Genomic DNA, 21,142 nt, shown 5'->3' on the forward strand with positions numbered 1-21,142 from the left:
ATGGTGACAAGCAACAAAACAACCCCATGTGTTTGTAGCAGTGGGGAAAAGCTTTCCAGGTTTTTCCAATTTTAAGCTCAAAGCATGACTGCAAACGACTCTGGGCCCGTGTGAAGGCAGAGCCTGGGTGGTTGTGCCTGCTGAGAGCGTTGGTGTCTGAGCATCTTCTGCTTCTTTGATTTGCAGCACAACGGAGCTCTGGCTGAAGCCTTTGGAGCAGTTCCTGTCTCTTTGGTAAACAAGTTTTTAGGTTTGTGCAAATACGTATTTAGGACTGGTCCCGTTTGCCCAGGTGGATACGTATTTCTGCACACCTGCTCTGCCGTGCACAGGATTTATTTGAGTCACCCCCAGCTCCACAGGACTGCAGGGCTGGCACACAAATCCAGGTTTTGCCGTGCATCCCAGTCTGGAACATGCAAATAATTCCTGTGCAGGCTCCCTGGACTTGCTGTCATGTGGTCATTTCTGAGTTTTTGGGGGTTTATTTGGTGCAGACAGTGGATTATTCAGTCTTGGCCTGTGGTTTCAGCAATCTCTGAGCATGTGCACTCAGCCTGCATGTTTAAATCCATGGGGAAGGGCAGAATGAATTCCCAAATCCTGCTTGGCACCAGGAGGCAGCAGAAAATCAACCAGCAGTAGGTACCACTCCTCCTTCCCCCTCATCCACCTCACCTGGGTTTATTTCCTGATAAATCCTAAAAGGACACTTGGAGAGCACCGAGCTTTTTCCTTCCTGTCTGTATTGAGCTGATTTTTAATGGTTTGGGGGTTTTGGGTCTGGTCTCAAACCCTTGAATGTTTTTCAGGGGAGTGAAGCCCGTTTAGTTCTTCATTTTCCCAAATAAAATCAATGCTCAGATCTATTATTTTTTTTTTAATCCATTTTTTCCCCTATAGTTAAATATCTCATGCCGTGCAGAGATGGGGAATTTTAATCCAGGAACACTGTCCTGGTGTTTAGCCCTAAATAAATTTTATAGGAAGGTTGCTGAGAGAAGCCAGCCCTGTTGGAGGTGTTACCCATTTCCTCAGGTGTTTTCTGTTTCCCTGAATTCAGGATTCTTTTGGGATCTTGGTTCCTGGAAAGCCAGGGAACAGCTCTGCCCCCAAATAAATCCCTCTTTCTATAAACTGTAGCCCTGAGCTGGGACACATTCCACATTTATTTGTGCCACTGCTGCACTCAAATGAGATTTTTATTGTGTTTTCAATAAGGAAATCATGCCAAAAAAAAGGTAAAAACCTAAGAAATAGCGGTTTTTACCTTGAACTTTTTGTCTTTATAGTTTTGTGCTTTGGCCTCCCGTTAAATTCCAGGTGAGCTCTGCAGTCCCTGTGCTCCAGGCTGGCTGCTCCTTTTTTAGCACCACTGTGCTGACACCACTGACATAGGAAATTGCTTTTCCTGTTGACCTTCCAAGCACGTATTTGCAAATTTTGCTGCCTTTTGGGCTGTAACAACAGAAAAAAAGGAGGAGTTTGAAACCTTTTGTTGCTTTGGAATGATGAATATTCCCACTTCTGTGTGGGGATTGTTGTTCAGTGTTTGCAGCAGAGATTAAAGCACCGTGTTTGAATTTAAAACCCTTAAAAATTGAGATTCTGTTTGAGATTTCTCAGCCAAGTGAGGAAGTGAAGCACAAACCCCATGATCTGAAGTGCTGAGAGTCCTGTAAAAAGTCACTGAGCTCCTTTCTAGTCCCCTGTTGCCTTAAATATTCTGCTGCATATAAAATGTTGGCCCTGAAATGAGAAAATAAACACCACAGCCCCTCTGCAGCTCTGTTAACACAGCCTGTGTGTGCAGAGAGGGTGAGGAGCCCAATATTTGCTGAAGAGAAAAGAGTTTAAAATAGTAGAAAGGCTCTTTAAAAAGTTCATACAAACAAAGCCTTTCAAAATAAATGCAAAGCTTTATAGAAATAATCTTTTCAACAGCCAAAGCTGACACTTGCAAAAAAAAAAGAGAGAAAAAAAGGCTGAATGTGGAAGCCAGATGGTTTCATGGCTTGGCAGACAGGACAGTGCATTTGCCACGTGCAGCACCTGAATGGAGGAGGAAATTTTGGATTTCCAAACAGATGGTGTTGAGGGACTCAGCAAAGCTGTTCACATTGGCAGGGAGTGCAAGGCTGGGGAGGTTTTTTTTCTCCCTGGAGACCCATAAATTGCTGGTGGAGTATGAGCAGAGATTGACCCCTCGGTACTTCCTTTGTCCCTCCCCCAGGTATAGACTGGGAAGGGCTGTGGAAAATGTGAAAGTTTTCCAGTTTGGCCTGGGAATTCATCTTCCCTGTCCTTCCCCTGCCATCCTCCTGCTCTGAAATCATCTGCTCAGGAACCGCTCAGGATGTCAGTGCTGATAAGAGTCCAGGTGGGATCATCCCACCTCGGGTCCCTGAAGGAGCCGAAAATCACTTCAAAGCCATCAGACAGAGGAGGAAGGAAACTGCTTTTCTTTTTCTTTTCATTCTCTCAGTGTCCCCTTTAAATAAATCTGCTGCAAGGAGGGGTGAGAGGCCAGCCCTGAGAGCAGGCAGCGTGTCCTGGGGAATGCTGAGCTCAGCGTGCAGCTCCTCCCTGCATCTCCTGCCCTGGGATCAGGCTCTGGATGTCGGCATGTTCCTCCGGGATGCGCCCTGCATGCTGCACCAAGGGCATGTGGACAGCAGCTGGCAGCTCCTGTCGGCTTCAGGGGTGCCAGGGTGTGAGGGCAGTGCTGGGCCAGGCCAGGGCAGCTCCAGCATGGCCCCTTCTGCAGGAGGCAGCTTTCCCAAAAACCTGGCAGAGGAAAAACAAAATGACACAACGTCCACATCTCATTTTGAGTCTGATTCCTTCGAATGACCCAGCCTGGCACAGGAGGAGGAGGAGGCTCTGGGCAGGCTGGGGGTGTTTCCCTGTGGATAATCCCCGTGTCTCTCCCAGACCCCGTTCCAGTCGTCGGCGCTGGACACGAGCAGGACCACGCGGCACCACGGGCTGGTGGACAGAGTGTACCGGGACCGGAACCGCCTGGGCTCGCCCCACCGCCGCCCGCTCTCCGTGGACAAACACGGCCGGCAGATATCCTTGGCAGCAGGGCTGGGCCATCCCCTCCCTGCCTGTGGTGGGCACTTCCCTCCTCGCTTCCCAAGCCCTGACCTAATCCATAAATTCCTGCTGTAAAGCCAGAGTTGGCCTTTGCTCGGCTTTCCTGGGGATAATGATCCAGCTGTGGGATGCTTGGATGGACTGGGGACACAGGACAGAGGAGCCCTGGGAATTTGGTGGCCTTCTCTGATGGGGTGGTTGCCATCATCAGCAGGGCTGGTGTGAGGCATTTGGCTCTGTCCCTTCCTGTCTAAACTGGATTTGATGGATGGAGCAGTGGATCAGGAATTGGCTGGATGGATGGATGTGTCCAGAGGCTTGTGGTCAAGTGACAGGTGGCATCCTCATCTAAGGGTGACATGGACAGTGGGATTGGGTGCACTGTCACTGTCAGCTCTGGATCCTCTCATTCCCACCCAAACCACTCCAGATTCCCTGAAAGGTCAGGGCTGTCTTTGGGAAATGGGAGTTTCCCTTCAGAGCTGAGCAAACCCAACCCAGGATTCCCCTTTGCAGCTCCTCGTGCATTTCAGTGCAGGTTGATTCATCCTTTTGGCATTTGGGGATGGGAATGAGCTGAACATTTCTGACAGGTTTAAAATCAGCTGGGATTGATGGGGCTGGAGGGGATGTGTGACACGAGGCTGAAGGCACCAGGACTTAAATCCATGGAAAAGGAGGATTTTGACCGCTCAAACATTACAGCAATCCAGATAATAGTTTGGGTTGAGATCCTTTTACAATTCCCCCATAGAGAATCTGTGAGTTTAGTGGTTCTGACACGATAATTGGAATTATTCTTGGGAAAAGATTTGCTGCTGGAGTGGCAATTGTTGCTGCCTTAACCCTGGCTCACGTGGACAGCTGCCCCTATGGCACCGTGTACCTGTCGCCGCCGTCGGACACGAGCTGGAGAAGGTGGGTGCCACCATCCTGAGGGGTTTGGGTGTTCTCTGACACTGCAGCAGCCTGCAATTGTGCCTTTTGGAATTCACAAAGGCAGTTTTTAATTCAGCCCTGCTCGTTTTACATGAGCTTTAAAATGAAGATGTCTGCAAGCGATACCTTAATTTAATGGTACCTTTTTAAGGGTAAATCCTTAAAGTTTAATCTTTAAAAACCTTTTAAAAACTTGAAAAATCCAGAAGTTCTCAGGCACAGCCTGATATTTCTCTTGGATATTTCTTGGATATTGACTTGGATATTTCTCTGAGTGCAGAAGCTGGGCTGGGAATGTTTCAGTTGGAGGAACACAGAGTTACACTTTTTGAGAGTGGCCACACTCACAGAGTTCATCCTGAGTTGTGGTGGCCATGAAATTTCCCATCTCCATAACATCCTGAACCATTCCTTTTCCTCCTCCCAGCCAGGAATGTTTGGTTTTCAACCACCACAATAACCAAAGTATGGTTAAACAGCTTAAAAGTGGCATTCTTTGATCAAAAATGGCATTATTTAATCTGAACAAAGCAGATAAAACTCTGTTCTAACAAGGGCAACCAATTTATCCTGTGTTCCTCTCAATCCCATTATTGAAACAATTGCTCTTCAAACTTGAACTAATTTGTTCTACAAATTGATTGTTTCACAAGGAAATTCTGCCTGCTTTCTGCCACACAGAGATTTTTGGGTTTTAATGCTCAATATTGAGGTTTTACCGAGTTGCTGCTTTTATCTGAGAGGAAAATTCTTTTATTTAGTGAAGCTGACAAGAAAAATGTTGTGGGTTTTGCTTTCTCTCAGGACAAATTCTGATTCTGCCTTGCACCAGAGCACCATGACTCCAGCTCAGCAGGAATCCTTTTCAGGAGGGTCGCAGGACATGCAGCAGAAAAGAGGTGAGCAGGAAAAAATAAGGGATGAAAAGGTTTATAACAATGGAATCCTCACAGATTGTGCACCAGGTGCTTGTAGAATTCAGGAGTGACACAACAGTCGGATCACATTCACCGTTCTGGGTGCTGAAATCCAAGGAAAATGACACAAAACAAAGGGAGAACGTTTTCCTGAGCCCCAAATTTTGTCATTTTTGCGCTGGGCAGGATCCTCTGGGCTGGTGGGACTTTGGTGCTGAGTTCTCAGCACTCCCAGAGCTCTGGAGGAACTCCTGGAGCAGTGTGGAATTCCCAGAATTTCAGTCAGAGGCTTCACCCCGTGTTTATTGCGGGGATCCCCAGGGAACATCCCCTGCGAGGAGACAGATTCCAACCAATCCCAGAACAATTCCAGGCTGGAGCAGCCCCGGCACCTCAGTTCTGGTGCCCTCTGCTGGGCCCTGTGCCTGCTCCAGCTCGGGAAAATCGGGAATTGCTCATCCTGAAGGTCTTTGCCAGCCTTAAAATTCCCTGATCCTAAAGGAAAACTCCTAAATTTAATCCTTCAACAAACAGCCAGGGGTTATGAACACACAGCACAGCCCTTGGACACGTCTGTGCTGTCCTGCAGCTCTTCCATGTGCTCCTGGAGCTGGAGATCCTTGGGAAATGCTCATCCAAACCAGGATTCCATAAATCTGGATCTACACTCATGGGTGTGAGATGTTTTCATTGATTCACCTCTCTCTGGCTGGGCTTTTTGGTTTTTTGTTCCCCCTTGAACAGCAAAGAAACGTCCTTGGGATGTGGAGAATTAAATTCCAGCTTTGTGGTGTTTCTCCATGCCAGGGAGGAGGGATGGGATTTTCCCCACTGGAATTGTCCTCAGGGAAGCCCTTTGGATGTTCAAGGGTCTTCATCAATTGTGCAAATTGCAAAAGGTGGGGAAAAACCAGATGCCAAATAAACCCTTCATGGACATCTGGGCAAAATCAAGTGGAAGCCAGAACATTTTGTTTGGGTGTTTTTGGTTTGTTTTTTTTTTTAAATTCTCACTGATTTAATAATTAATTAAATAACATTTCAATTAATTAAATTAATTAATTCAATTCATTCAATAACATTTCAGTTTGGTTTCAGGAATCTTTGGGGGTTTTTTTAAACCACAGAATTCATCCTCCTCGATAATTTAAACTCCATAAGATTTTCCCACAGGTTAAACTTCCAATCTGAGAATGTCTCAGTGGGAAGATGAATATTATTGATTATTAATGATTCCTTTTCATCTCCTTTTTTTTTTATAGTTTTATTGCTGACTGTCCCTGGAATGGAAGAAACCACCTCTGATGCAGACAAAACTCTCTCTAAGCAAGGCTGGGACACTAAAAAGGTGGGAATTGCACCTTTCAAGGCTCAGAAATTTTATTTTCTGAACATATTTAGATAAATGAATGCTTTAATCCCTGTCAATATTAATAAACTACCTGAGGAGACTGGAGATTAAATGTTGTGCTTAAAAACAAATAATAAACATTAGATCAGAAAGGATTTTATGTGTGTGAATGCACAGGCTTGGTTATATGTGGAGAAACTCTTGAAATCGAAGATTTGCTGGGCCAGTAAAGCAAAAAAATGATAAATACCTTCCAAGAGCACCCAAATCTTACACAGAAATGATTAAATTAAACTTTTTAATTGAAAAATACCCTCCAGCAGCATCTTTGCCTTGAAATCTCTCTCCCTTCTCTTTCAGACTGGGTCATCGAGACCTAAATCCTGTGAAGTTCCAGGAATCAAGTAAGTTCTCAGCAATTTTTGTATCTTAAGAGCACTGAGATCTTTAAGAAAAAATTGTGGATTGAATATCCTTGAGTGTCCTGTTGCTTTGGAATTTTCTGGGGAGTTTTTAGGTACAAAACAAGACCTTCTGAGGGTCAGAAATACAAAAAAATGAATCTTCTTTCTGGAATTTCTTCTTAAAAGCATCTCAAAAAGCACAAAAATACATTTTGTGTGGAATTCTTGGTTAAATACATTTTTAAAAGCTCAAAAATACCTTCTTTATGAAATTTTCTTGTTAAATACATTTCAAAAAGGTAAAAAAGTCTTCTTAATGAAATTGGCTTGCTATAAACATTTTTAAAAGCTCAAAAAATCTTCTTAATGAAATTTTCTTGTTAAATACACTTTTAAAAGCTCAAAAATACATTTTGTGTGGAATTCTTTGTTAAATACACTTTTAAAAGCTCAAAAATATCTTCATGCAAAATTCCTTGTTAAAAACACTTTAAAAAGCTAAAAAATATATTTTGTATCAAATTCCTTAATGAATTTTCTTAATAAACACATTTTTAAAAGCTAAAAAATATCTTCTTAGGGAATTCCTTGTTAAAAACGCTTTCAATAGCTCAAAAACGTCTTTTGTACAGAATTCCTTGCTAAATATATTTTCAAAAGCTCTGTCCAGGCTGAAATCTTAATGAATTTTGGGGTTTTTCTCCTCGATTTAGCATCTTCCCATCAGCTGACCAGGAGAACACTACAGCCCTGATTCCTGCCACGCACAACACGGGCGGCTCCCTGCCAGACCTGACCAACATCCACTTCCCATCCCCTCTGCCCACGCCTCTGGATCCCGAGGAATCCACATTCCCAGCCCTGAGCAGCTCCAACAGCACCGGGAACCTCGCTGCCAACCTGACCCACCTGGGCATCAGCACTGCCAGCCAGGGTGAGCCCAGCACCAGGGAGCTTGTGTGCCAAAAAATGGGAAATTTGGGTTAAATTACAGCACCTTTGTCTCCAAAAAATAAAAAATTTGTATTTAGTTACAGGAGCTTTTTCTCAAAAAAAAAAAAATGGGGAAGTTACATTTAGTTACAGCACCTTTTTCTCCAAAAAAATGGGGAATTTGTATTAAATTACAGGATCCCTGTCTGCAAAAAAATGGGCAATTTGGATTTAGTTACAGCACCTTTGTCTCCAAAAAATAAAAAATTTGTATTTAGTTACAGCACCTCTTCCTCCAACAGGAGCTTTTTCTCCAAAAAATGGGCAATTTGGATTTAGTTATAGCACCTTTTCCTCAAAAAAAATGGGGAATTTAGTTACAGGACCTCTGTCTCCAAACAATGGGGAATTTATATTTAATTACAGGACCTTTTTCTCCAAAAAATGGGGAATTTGTATTTAATTACAGCACCTTTTTCTCAAAAAAATGGGGAATTTATATTTAATTACAGGACCTTTTTCTCCAAAAAATGGGGAATTTGTATTTAATTACAGCACCTTTTTCTCAAAAAAATGGGGAATTTATATTTAATTACAGGACCTTTTTCTCCAAAAAATGGGGAATTTGTATTTAATTACAGCACCTTTTTCTCAAAAAAATGGGGAATTTATATTTAGTTACAGCACCTTTTTCTCCAAAAAATGAGGAATTTGTATTAAATTACAGGACCCCTGTCTCCAAAAATAGAAAATTTGTATTTAGTTACAGGAGCTCTGTCTCATGTTCTTGATGCTTTTTTTGGGGGATTTGTTTTGGGATCTTTTTTTATGTTTATTTTTTACTGTTTCTGTTTGTTTGTTTATTTATTTGTGAATGTTTTCCTCTTTCTCCTCTCTTGGAATTCCTCGTGCTGAACCCCAGCATCCCTTGTGTTATGGGAATATTTCCAGCAGCACTTTCATTTCCATTCCTTTAGAACAGATTTTTTTTTTTTTTTCATGTGAGGATCCTTTTGGAGTCTATTATTGATTAATATTTTAATTATTAATTGCTATTTTTAAAGTAATTTTGCTGATACTCAATTATGAAGAGAGTTAATTTTTTTAAAAAATTTATTATCAGTGACAGTTGCAAGTCTGTTGATTCCTAGAATAGAAATGACAAGTTGTATCCAAAAATACAAATATATTTCCTGTGCTGGGCAGGATTCCCTTTCCCACTTCTGCTGGGTTGGGAAAAGGAAATGACTGTAATCAGGTTGTGGCTGAGCAGGTGAGTTTGGGAAGCAAAAAAAGGATTTAACCATTTAAAGGATCTCAGGATGGAGTGGGGCAGCGCTTTCTGCATCCTTGGAAGAGTTTTTTGGTCTCCAGAGTTTCAGGGATGGGTTTAGAAATTAGGATTTAAGCCACCCCACATTTTTTTTCAGTAATCAGCAAAGTAAATGATACAGATCCAACCTAGTGGGTCTGAAACTGCTTTGAAAACATTCCCTGATCTACCAAAGACAGAACAAATTCAAGATTTACTCCCTGATTTTATTCCAGCTTCTCTCTGGAGACAACCCCACACTTTATCCATTGCCCCACTCAGCCTTTGGTGCTTTTCAAACCAATTTTCCCAAACTTTCCTCGCTGCTCAAAGGCCCCAGTCAGCCTTTGGTGCTTTTCAAACCAATTTTCCCAAACTTTCCTCGCCGCTCAAACCTCCCTGAGTGCTCCTGGTCCTGCTGAGGAACATCCCAGCGCCCGGGGAGGGGAGCTGGGCAGGGCAGCAGTGCCAGGGAGCCTGCCTGGCCTGAGCCCCTTGTCCTGCTGCCTCCTTGGCAGCCTGGCCTTCCTGGCTCCCTGGCAGCTTGCCCACAAGCCCTGAGCCTCTGCCAGGAGCCAAGAGCTCCGGGCTCCTGCCAATTGCTGCTCTCTGGCAGCTCCGGGCAACAGCTCGCGCTGGCTCGGCCTCACATCCCTTCCCAGGGTGACTGGGTTCCTCTGGGGTGAAGCAGGAAAGAGGGGAGGTTGTGAACTCCCAGATTTTTGGCTTGATCTGAACTAAATGATAATATTTGGGTTGTTTGTGCTCGCCTCCCTGCTGGGTCGTGGCTCTTGGGAGTGTGGTGGACATTTCCTGCCCCGGTGTGCCATTAAAAATGGGGCTCTTCCTGCGTAACCGGTTCTGCTTTTTCCATTTAAGAGGTGTTTGCTTTTACAGTCCCTCCAGTGCCCTGTGATAAGCCTGGTTCCAGGATCTGTTATCTCGTTCCCGGAGCGTGAGCCCAGACAAACAGAGCAGAACCTGCTTTTCCTGGGCTCGGCGAGTGCAGGTGTGCGAGCACGCTGCCTGTGGCGTCCGCAGCTGCTGAGGCTGCTCTGCCTCTTCCAACTCCTCCTCCTGGCCACCAACCTGGCCAAGCGAGCCTGGCCTTGAGCCAGGACAACCCACAGGGCTCTTCCTCTCATCCTGATGCTCTTCAACCTGACAAAATTAATTACAAATCACCTAACGAGCTCCTGCCCCATCGGCCGAGGCGCATCCGGTGCTGTCCGCTCGGGCCGCTCTTTCTTCCCCGGTTTAGGGAATTATTTTGGGTACAAATGTCACAAATTTGTCACATAAATGTCACAAATCTTGCTGTGTCCCTGCTGAGGGTGGTTTGTTATTCGCAGCAGGGATGACGACGACGCCGGCCCCATCCCAGCACCGCCAGCCCAGTGTCAGCCCCCTGTCCTTGGGAGCGGACTCGCGGCGACCTCAGTCCCAGCAAATGTCCCCCACGCTGTCCCCGCTCTCACCCATCACTCAGGTAGGAATTCCAGGGGGAATTCCCAGTTTTCTAATCACAGCTTCATTGTTTGAATCGGCTTAGGCTGGAAGTTTGGCTCAAAGAGCCGCAGGGATATTGGGAAGTTCCTCCCTGGGAGGGTGGGGATTGAATTCCCAGAGCAGCTGTGGCTTCCCCGTCCCTGGAAGTGTCCAAGGCCAGGTTGGACTGGACTGGGATAGTAAAAAGTGTCCCTGTCCATGGGACAAGATGAGCTTTGGGGTCCTTTCCAACCCAAACCATTCCATGATTCCATGAATTTCATCTCTTGTTCTGTAATTTCCTCCTTTAAAGGTGTTCCTTAATTCAGAGACTTCAAACAGGAGAGGTTTGTAGAGGAGGCAGATTTTACTTTCTCCTTTCTAGAACTGTGATAAAAACCATCTCTTAGACCACATATTTTTTTATGTTGTCCCAAAAGGAGCTGTGAAATTTGAAAACCATTACTCTAATTTGTGAGAGAAGCTCAATTAACTTTTTAAATTGATTTTATTGTGGCTCTGTGACTGCCCAGGTTGGTGATTTCTGACCTTGAGATTCAACTGGGCTTTCAAAGTATTGGTTTATACAGGATGGTTTGGGTTGGAGGGAACCTTAAACCTCATCCAACCCACCCCTGCCAGGGGCAGGAACATCTCAGAGCAGCTTCTTGACTCTGTGAGCCTTCAGGTGTGGTTTTTACAACACAAACCCCATTTTCTCAGTGTGATTGGTGAGGAATCCCCTGCCAGCGTGGCTGATCCCTCTCCTTCTCCTGCAGGCCGTGGCTATGGATGCATTGTCCCTGGAGCAGCAGCTCCCCCCGTACCCCTTTTTCACCCAGACCAGCTCCCAGCAGCAGCAGCAGGCGCCGGTGGCCAGCTCCCTGCCCCAGACCCCCCCTCTGCTGCAGAGCTCGGGGCTGCAGAGGGGCCCCCAGCTGCCCCCTCTGTCCGTCACGGTACCTTCCACCATCCCCCAGTCACCTCCAGGGAGCCAGAGCCAGCCCTCCATGGGAATAGACATCAACTCGGTGAGTTTGGGAAGGGATTTCCTCGGGAAAAGCTGGGAATGCGCGGGCTGGGCTGGGAAATGGGCTCGGACATCCCCGCCATCACGAGAACCTGTAGGGAGGCTGAAGTGAACTTAAAAATAGTTTTGGTTGAATGCACCTTTAATTGTTTTCTAGAGGAAAAATCTGTGTTAAGTTTTGTTCCAGCTTAAATCTATCAGCATTTACTGGGAGATTCTCAGGGGGCTCAGATTCCCCTCAGCACATCATGATACAGACTGGGGGAACTCCCAGAGCCTTGAGGGAGAGTCCAACTACAACAACCATTTTCCAATAAAATCTGGGAAATTTATTTTCCAAAAGTTGTCGAGAACCAGGTATTTTCTGCAGTTTCACTACTTAGAACCCTTTAGAGCATGCATTCCAAAATGGGATTTGTGGCTGCCTCCAGTGGCCAGAAGAATTGGAGCAAGGATTTATGGACAGATCCCTTTTCCTGCTTGTTTTAACGTGGCCTGTTAGGAAATGTTGTGTCTCAGCAGCTGAAAATCCCAAATCAGCAGTCACAGGCCAGGAAAGAAGGGAAGTCCCAGCTCCCCCTGGCCCTGGAGGGTCCTGGGTGTCCCACCCGTGGTGTCCTGGCAGTGCTGTAGTGAGTGGCAGGAACGGCTTTGGCAACGAGAACAAATCAATTCTATCCATCTACTCTCGCTTGTGGATGAAATTTTTAACAATTGGTGTTCCTTGAGAGCACCTGCTTCCTTTCCAGGATGGGAAGGGGAAAAGGGAAGGACAATCCAGCAGTGGAAAGAATCCCACCCCCCTCAAAATGTGTCCCTGTTTTGATTCTAATCCTCATGTAGCACCAGTACAGACAATTCTGATCTCATCCTTTGCTTTCTGTGTTGCTTTCCTCATCCTAAACCTCTTTATGACCTGAACTTTTAGGCTGCTGTGCTTATCTTCTAAAGCAACTCAAGTAATTCCTAAATAAACAGGTTTAAAGCCACTTTATCAAAAAGCCTTTGGAGCTGTCACAGCCTCGCTGGCAACTTCTACACAGGTTTTGTAAAGCAGAATTGAAATTTATTTATAGTTTGGGTGGCTGCTGACAGGTTGTAAGTGGCAATGCAGAGCAAAAAGGGAAATTTTCTTGGGATTTACAGAACTTGGGGTCCAAAATTGCTGCAAATCTGATTAAATTCACTGGATTGCAGGTTCTCCTCAATCATCCCTTAATTTTTAATGGAAGTAAAATAAGAAGAGCTGGGCTACTCGTTATGTTAATTAGTGCAGCATTATTTAAATACCATTAATATTATTAATTTGTTCCAAACCAGGGTTCTTTATGATGGAAAAAAAAAAAAAAAATTAAATCTTTGAAAATAACTTTTCAAGACACCTGGGAAAAGTATAAAAATCCCAGCTACAAGCCTGCAGAAGGCAGTGTGAATTCCCTGAGGGTGCAGTGGAGTTTGGGGCTGTGTGGGGACAGGTTTGGAGCCCAGGTTTATCCTTCAGGTGTCGTCACCTGAGCTGTGCTGATACCACAGCTGGAGGCAGAGCAGGACCCCAGCGAGCACAGATGTGGGGCTGGCACTGCAACTGAAGCCTGAATGACATTCTTTTTGAATTATTCCCAGCTTCCAAGACTTCTTTGCCCTAAATCCTTGGCTGACCTGATTTTTTTTTTTTTTAATATATTTTGAACCGAGCATAAGTGAGAACAGGCAGGAAATGCTCCCAGCTGTGCCTGTCCCTGCCCTGGGGCTCCCTGTTTGGGGACCTCATTCACATAATCCTGTCTTCCCACAGAGAAACTGAAGAGGATGGTTTCTCCCAGCTCCATCACTCCAGAAATGTGTATTTTGCAAGGCTCCCTCAATGGCACGGTGTTTAATTCTGTGTTGTTCTGTAGGCCTCACTCCAGCAGTACCGCAGTAATGCTGGCTCCCCAGCCAACCAGTCTCCCACCTCTCCTGTCTCCAATCAAGGCTTCTCTCCTGGCAGCTCCCCTCAAGTAAGGGACTCTGTGCTTCCACAGGCCTTGCTTCTCGTGTGTGTTTCGAGCTGGATTTCTCCATCACTGCCCCATAGCTGTCTCACTGTGACTCCCGTGTGTGCCTCATGCGTCACCGACGTCCCATCTCGGCCGCCCTCCATCCCCGCTCCCACAGGGTGCCAGGAGCTGCTGAATTGCCTTTTTTAGTGAGCAGAGAATCGCAGGGTCAGGCTGCTGGTTGGACACTGGGCTGGTGTTTGTTTGGGGGGCAGAACCTTTCGATTGCCAGGATCCCAGGGGAGCTGATGGGTGTGAGGTTGGGAGGGCAAGAAAAGGGGAATTTTCAGTGCCTCCTGCAGCAGGGAAACTCCTGGAGCACTAAAAAAAAATTACACTAAACATCCCAAACTGATTAGATCAGGACCTTTTTTATGTGAGAACATACCCAGTGAGAGAAAACACCGGAGAAAATGCTCTTAAAATGAGCAGCTTGTGGCTGGCAGGGAATGGGATCCCAGCACACTCCCTTGCATGCCAGCTGCTTTTCCTTGCTCTGCCTGTATCTCCTCACACATCCACATGTCCTGGATGGAAATCACAACTTGGGAGAGTGTGTGATCCTCTGAAGGGGGATTTCTTCCTGCCAGCAGCAAGAGATTAAAAACAGGCAAAATTTGAGGGTGCCCCAGTGTTCGACAGTGCATTTTCAGTGCCTGATGCTGCTGAAAGAGCCTCAGCTGGCTGCTCTGGAGAATCCCACCTGGAGAAAAGAAATGCAGGGAATTCTTCCAGAGCATCACAAGAGTCTGAAAATCCATTTTCTGTTTCATCACTGAACGTTGAAGGCTGTAAGGAGGATCCTTTCTAAATAAGTGCTGCCCCTTCATGGTTGCCTGGCAGAAGCTGCAGGTCTCCTTCATTAGCCAGGTCATGGTAAGCTCAGCCCTGGATCCGAGTGGCAGGAATTGTCTGCGTTTCCTTAACCCTGGCTTAATTGCTTCTTAACCTCTCTCTCTCCTGCCTGCTCCTGTGAGTTCTGCTGTGCTCTGTGTGCCTCCAAAAACCAGCACTGTCCCCTAGAGCAGAGCATGCTGCAAACTCTCAGCTCTCACTGGGCAGCACGTCCAGTTCTGGGGTTGATGTTGATTTTTTTCCCTTTGATTTCTCAGTCACTCTGGCTTGGTTTTGTCCCCACTGGTCAGTCCCAAGGGGCAGAGCACACACTGGGATGTGATTTTTCCTGATGGCTTTATCCTGTAAAAACTTCCTCAGGTTTTGCCCTGTTTGACAGGGACAACACAACTCTTGAGTGGAAAGCAGAGGATTTATTGATTCTGTTCTCTGTAGTTTGGACCCCTTAAATACCCACAGAATTCCTTAGTTTTACAGAATTCCTTAGTTTTAATAAATTAAAACTGTGGTGGATTCGGTGCCTCCACCAAAAGCTGGTGGTGGTCACGAACATGAAACAAGGGGGGGAAAAAACCAGTTTGGAGGGGAAATTGGGGTTGGTTGTGAAGATGGGTCAGCTCCAGGCAGCAGAATCCCTTAATCTGCCCAGAGTGAGGGCAGATCCCTTCCAAGAGCAGAATATTCCGTTGTGGAGCAGCCTGGCACTGGTGAGTGTGTGCAGTGACCGGGCAGCTGCCTCCACGTGCTCCTCTTCCTCCCGCGGATTTGAGTTTTCATCCTCAAGAGTGCCAAAGGACATTCCCTAAACCACAAACCCAGGCTTTGATTTGTGTCCCACATCCACCACAGGTTCTTCTCCATGCTCCCACTTGTCCCAGCCCCTCTGCTCCCGTGTCCCAGCCGTGTGTGTGTGTGTGTGTGTGTCCCACCAGTGCTCCCAGTCCCCGCAGCGATGGGAGAGCTCTGCCTGCCCCCACAGCTCTGTGTTTGCATGGCTTCCACCCCGGTGCTGCCCTGCTCTCACCCCTCATTCCCGTTCCAGTCACACACAAACATCCCTGCTCTAGTGCCTCTGACCTGGAGAACCTGGTAGGTATTTTTAGATGGATCATCCCAGACAGGGATTGGTGCTTTGGGGCTGCTTTTTCCTCACAGTCGCTCCGTGAACCCCACAAGATGCTCTGCTGACTCTTCAGCGGTTCTGGAGATGGTGTTTGCACAATGTTGTTCCTGGGGTTGTTGATAAATTATTCTAAGGCTCTGAAGTGTCGAAGGAATGACATTTCCAGTGGGAATTTTGGGTTTCCTTGGGGGAATTTTCATGCTTGCAGCTGTAGGAACCAGCACACTTCACAGGAGGGGCAAACCCAGGCTGGCTTGGGGTAGGAAGCTCTGACCTGGACTTGCACGAGCACATTCTGCTCTCCTGTTGATTGTTTCTCATGTTCCACAAAGTTTTTTGGGATGGGAACAGTGCTTGGTGAAACATAAAGATTTTAGGGATTGTCCTCATTTTGGGAATTGTCCTTCAATTCCCAATCTGTGGAATGAAACCACAGGAATTAAAAGGTACAAAATACCTTGATCCTCTTCGGAGCCCTCAAGCAGCCATTGGATTTTAGTGCTGCTTCCTGTCAAGCCTGTGCCATCCCAAAATTCAGATTTTCCTTGGAAATGGTTATAAACCATCAGTTGGACTGGATTTAAAAAAACCCAAATTTTTCTTTAAATTGCTTTAAGTGGTGCTTTGCTTTTCTCTTACCAGTACCCTATCAGTGGCTCTTATGGTGTTTGATCCCTTGTGGTGTTCGATCCCTGTTTCCCGGGATCCAGCAGCCCCCGGAGTGTTTATGACCAGGTGATAAATTGGAAAAGAGGCTCCAGTTCCAGCCCTTTCCCAGTTTTGGCTGCACCTGGAGCAGGGATTGTTGGGTGGTCTGGCTGTGACGTGAATCCCAAATCTCCAAATCTCCAAGTGCATCCAGACCATCCCGGCTGGGAGCAGTTCTGGGATCAAACAGGATTTTGGAGAGTTCCAGCCACGGAGTCTGGGCTTGGGAATTCCCCCCTGGATCCACGTTTATCCCAAACCATCCCCATCAAGTGACAGCCCAGGGATCTGGCTGGAACTGGGGAGGTTTTTAAGGAATATCTTGGTGCTTTTCCCTCATGGAAGGGGCAATTTAGGTGTTTTTTTGAATTATTTTTTAATGCAAGCTGGTTTTTTTGAGGATTTAAAATCCATGCCTGTTCAGACTCTTCCTAAGCTTTTCCTGAATTTCCCATGCTTAGGTTTTTAAGGAGGAAATTTGTAACCTTCTGCTTTTGCCAACTGAATTTTGTTTTCCACAATTGAGACAACCCCTCCATGGAAATTTTATTTTATAGATGTTCTCTTTGTCAGTTAATGTTTGGGGCTTTTTTCAGCTGGGAATATCAGGATTTGGGAATTTTAAATCAGGAGTGAAGTTGCTGATTTTTATCTGGAATTTTTTATCAGGATTAAAACACGGACCTCAAATTCTTTGTCACCTTTAGAATAATTGACAAATGATGGAGAATTACTGAGGGAGTGGACAGTGATTAGGAAAGCTGAGGAATTCCTCCTGGAATTCTTCACTGAGGTTCCCCCTGACCTTTCCTGCTCTGCAGCTCCCATGGAATGCCTTAAAAAGCAGGAATTTTGTCCCTGGGGGCTGCAGATGCAGAGCCAGAACAGCTCCTCCCGCCTCAGTGTGGGGCTCCTTCCCCCCAAAACCCCAAAACAAGCAGGGATCGCACTTCTCGTGTCCCTAAATCCCGGATTTCCATCTTGTTCCTGCTCTGGGAGAGGCCTGTGGGATTCTGTGGTGCCCCTGTGGATCCTGTGGGATCTTCACGGTCCAGAGGGATTCCCTCTGGGATCCTCTGGGTCTGGAGGAATTCCTGCCTGCTCCTTTTGGATCTCTTGGGCCCTGTGGGATCCTGTGGGATCCTCTGGGCCCTGTGGGATCCTCTGGGCCCTGTGGGATCCTCTGGGCCCTGTGGGATCCCTTGGGCCCTGTGGGATCCTGTGGATCCTGAAGGATCCCCTGGGCCCTGTGGGATCCCTTGGGCCCTGTGGGATTCCCTCCTGCTCCCTGTGGGATCCTGTGGATCCTGAAGGATCCCTTGGGCCCTGTGGGATCCCCTGGGCCCTGTGGGATCCCTTGGGCCCTGTGGGATTCCCTCCTGCTCCCTTTGGGATCCTGTGGATCCTGAGGGATCCCCCGGGCCCTCAGAGGACTCGTGAGGGCCCCGTGAGGGCCCCGTGCGATTCCCGCCCGCTCCGTGCCGATTTCTCCGGAATTCCCGGATTTCTCCGGAATTCCCGGATTTCTCTGGAATTCCCGGTGCCGGGAGAGCCGTGGGAGGAGTTGGGGATTTTGCACCATAAAGCCTCTGTTTTGTTTTCAGCATTCTTCCATGCTGGGCAGTGTTTTTGGGGACTCCTATTATGAGCAGCAGATGACAGCTAGGCAGGCTAATGCCCTCTCCCACCAGGTGAGCAAATTCATCTCGGGCCTGCCTCGGCCTCTCCCACATCAAATTAATTCCAATTAATTCCTGATTAATTTTCTGTCCCGTCCCCGTTTTGTCCATGTAGAGTTTTCCTTTTTTTTTTTGGTATTTTTTTGGTTTTTTTTTTGTTTGTGTTACTCAGCAGTTTCTTGTTTTGTTTAGTTTTCCCCTCCCCTCTCACTCTTTGTCCTCCCCTCATCCCAAGCAGGTGTTCGGCCAAAAAAATGGGAGATGGATTTAAAAGATAAATAAAATAAAATAATACAATAAAGTATAACTAAATAATAATAATAAAATCAATAAAATCAATACAATAAAATCACGAAGCTTATAAAAATTCCAATAATGCCAGGCAGCTTTGGAAAGGGGAAGTAGTGAAAAGGAAATGTTAAAGCAGTGAAAATCAGCTCGAAAAAAGGGAAAATAAGGAAGTTTTGGAGAGGAAAAATAGTGAGAATTTTAAAATGGAAGTCAGCTCTAAAAGGGAAAAATAATGGAAAGGAGTTTTTAAAATAATGGAAGACTTTAAAAATAATGAAATTTTTTAAATAATGGAAAACTAGAAAAAAGGAAAAAAATGACATTTGAAAGAGGAAAAATACTGAAAAATCCTTGAGTAATGCAAAAGCATTTTTAAAAGGAAAAATAATGAAAATATATTTTAAAATAATGAGAATCAGCTTTAAAAAATGAAAATGAAAAAAGAAAATTTTAAATAATGTTTTTTAAAAATGAAAATTTTATCAAGGAAAATTTTGAAATTAAATTTTAAAATGTGAACCAAAATTTTTAAAATAATAAAAATAATTCTGACAAAATGTAAGATACCCATAATTTTAAAGATGAAACATCATGGAAATACATTGAAAAATTAAAATAATTAAATAAATAAGTAAAAGAATTAAAATAATTAAATGTTTCAATTAAATAGTTGAAATAATTAAATATTTCCACATTTCTGGCTGGAGAAATTTGGATTGTAATCCTTCCAGTTGCAATTGAGAAAGATTCCCTTGTAGGTGGTGACAGGAATTTGGGAATAATCCATGGCTGGTTTTATTTGGGAATAATTGGAGTCTCCCTTGGTTTGGCCAACCAGGGCATGGATTAATTAAATTATGGAATGCTTAAAGCTGGGATGTGTCTTGGAGGGAATTCTGATGGGCAGAGACCTCAGGGCGAGCCTGAATTCCCTTTATTTTCCTTTAAAACCTCCCTTTTCTTTTGTTCTCCCAATCCCCTCTCCCCAGTTTGGTTTGTGCCTCCCTCTTCCGAATTGGGCAGGGAATCTCCCCGGCAGCTCAGGGCCCAGAGCCCCTTTTTGAGCGAGGAAAGATGAATTTGTTTGCCTGTCTCTTGTCCTGTCCTGGAGCCGTGTCCTTGTCCCCGCTGTCGCTGCCGAGGGTTGGGAATTAACGCTGTCCTCGGTGTCCCTGCAGCTGGAGCAGTTCAACATGATCGAGAACGCCATCAGCTCCAACAGCCTCTACAGCCCCTGCTCCACCCTCAACTACTCGCAGGCTGCCATGATGGGACTGACGGGCAGCCACGGCAGCCTGCCGGACACGCAGCAGCTCAACTACTCCAGCCACGGCAACATCCCCAACATCATCCTGACAGGTGAGTGCGCCTCGCTCGGGGCTGAGCCAGGGCCCCTCACGGGGATACGGGCTGGGAAAGGACTGGGGGGACTGGGGGGACTCTGTGGTTCTGCATCTGAGGCTGCTCCAGGGTCCCTCACGGGGATACAGGCTGGGAAAGGACTGAGGGGACTCCGTGGTTCTGCATTTGAAGGTGTTGGAGTGTCCCAAACTGGGATACAGGGTGGGAAAGGACTGAGGGGACTCCGTGGTTCTGCATTTGAAGGTGTTGGAGTGTCCCAAACTGGGATACAGGGTGGGAAAGGACTGAGAACACTCTGTGGTTCTGCAGCTGAGGCTGCTCCAGGGTCCCACACAGGGATACGGGCTGGGAAAGGTCTGAGGAGACTGAGGAGACTCTGTGGTTCTGTACCTGAAGGTGCTGGAGTGTCCAAAGTTGGGATACAGGGTGGAAAAAGGTCTGAGAGGACTCCATGATTGTGCATTTGAAGGTGCTGGATGTCCAAAGTTGGGATACAGGGTGGGGAAAGGTCTGAGGAGCAGCTGAGGGCAGTGCAGAGGAGACTGAGGGGACTGGGTGGGTTCTGCAGCTCCAGTCTCTGCTCTGGGAGCAGGGACAGCAGCCAGGGAATGGCTGTGCCAGGGACTTGGCATGGAGATCAGGGAATTGTGCCCCTCAGAGAACACTGCCCAGGCTCCTCAGGGCATGGTCCCGGCCCCAGCCCTGCCAGAGCTCCAGGAGTGTTGGGACAACACTCTGGGACAGGCTGGGATTTTGGGGTGTCTGTGCAGGGCCAGGAGCTGCATCCACGATCCTCCTGATCCTCCCAGCTCAGGACATTCCACAATTCCATGGTCCCTGCTTGGGGTTTCTCTTGGGGATTGTTGAGGGCTTTGTTCCACCTGGGCTGTGTGCTCACCTGATCCCGGCACACAGGTGGAGCACCAGTTTTCCTATGGATTTATCCTGCCCCTGAATTCCCTGGATCCTCTGCTGCAGTGAGGAAAAGCTGTGGGAGCCAAACTCCTTCCTCTGCTCAGCCCAAGCTGGCCAGCAAAGGCTTGGAGTGTCACATATGGTGGCCAATCTGGTCACAGTGGGGCTTTGGAAACAATCCCTGCCCAGGGATGCTGTGGCTGCAGCCAGGAATGGTGGAAATCGAGGTTATTCCTCCTCAAGCTGAGAGAAAAGACTCGACTTACACCCAACACGAATTTGGGGCTGTGCGTGGTGGTTTGGAGACGCTGTGAGGAATCCGAAATCTGAAGGAGGGTGGATGTTCCTCATCTGAGAGCTCCATAAACGTTGCCAGGGATTTTGGGAGCTGTTTTCCTGCGTGTTTGACCCCCGTGTGTTCTGTTCCCTGCAGTGACAGGAGAATCCCCCCCCAGCTTATCAAAAGAACTGACCAGCTCCTTGGCAGGAGTGGGGGACGTCAGCTTCGACACGGATTCCCAGTTCCCTCTGGATGAACTCAAAATTGACCCTTTGACCTTGGATGGACTGCACATGCTCAACGACCCCGACATGGTCCTCACCGACCCCGCCACAGAGGACACGTTCCGGATGGACCGGCTGTGATCCGCCGGGATCTCCCGCGGGATCCATCCCGGAGGGTCCATCCCAGAGGGTC

At 46.6% G+C, this 21,142-nt stretch overlaps 1 protein-coding gene across 8 annotated transcripts in view; it reads left to right on the forward strand.

Annotated features, from left to right (window-relative positions):
- CRTC1 (CREB regulated transcription coactivator 1) overlaps positions 1-21,142 on the forward strand; it is a 43,217-nt gene that overhangs the window by 18,658 nt on the left and 3,417 nt on the right. The window contains exons 3-15 of one of the 8 annotated variants that reach the window (XM_014260334.2): positions 187-234; positions 2,935-3,072; positions 3,956-4,017; positions 4,843-4,937; positions 6,218-6,303; positions 6,667-6,710; positions 7,424-7,644; positions 10,308-10,444; positions 11,223-11,474; positions 13,372-13,473; positions 17,803-17,889; positions 19,347-19,527; positions 20,879-21,142. The exon at positions 20,879-21,142 is cut by the window's right edge and continues 3,417 nt beyond it. In XM_014260334.2, the coding sequence (XP_014115809.2) occupies positions 187-234; positions 2,935-3,072; positions 3,956-4,017; positions 4,843-4,937; positions 6,218-6,303; positions 6,667-6,710; positions 7,424-7,644; positions 10,308-10,444; positions 11,223-11,474; positions 13,372-13,473; positions 17,803-17,889; positions 19,347-19,527; positions 20,879-21,090 (1,665 nt within the window). In that variant the 3' untranslated portion in view covers positions 21,091-21,142. The remainder of the gene's footprint in view (positions 1-186; positions 235-2,934; positions 3,073-3,955; positions 4,018-4,842; positions 4,938-6,217; positions 6,304-6,666; positions 6,711-7,423; positions 7,645-10,307; positions 10,445-11,222; positions 11,475-13,371; positions 13,474-17,802; positions 17,890-19,346; positions 19,528-20,878) is intronic. The other 7 variants (XM_005531661.3, XM_088067839.1, XM_014260336.2 and 4 more) reach the window with 7 other exon arrangements.

This window comes from Pseudopodoces humilis, chromosome 28 (assembly GCF_049639895.1).
Source record: "Pseudopodoces humilis isolate 2021_Gansu_Grassland_sample_001 chromosome 28, ASM4963989v1, whole genome shotgun sequence".
Lineage (NCBI taxonomy): Eukaryota > Metazoa > Chordata > Aves > Passeriformes > Paridae > Pseudopodoces > Pseudopodoces humilis.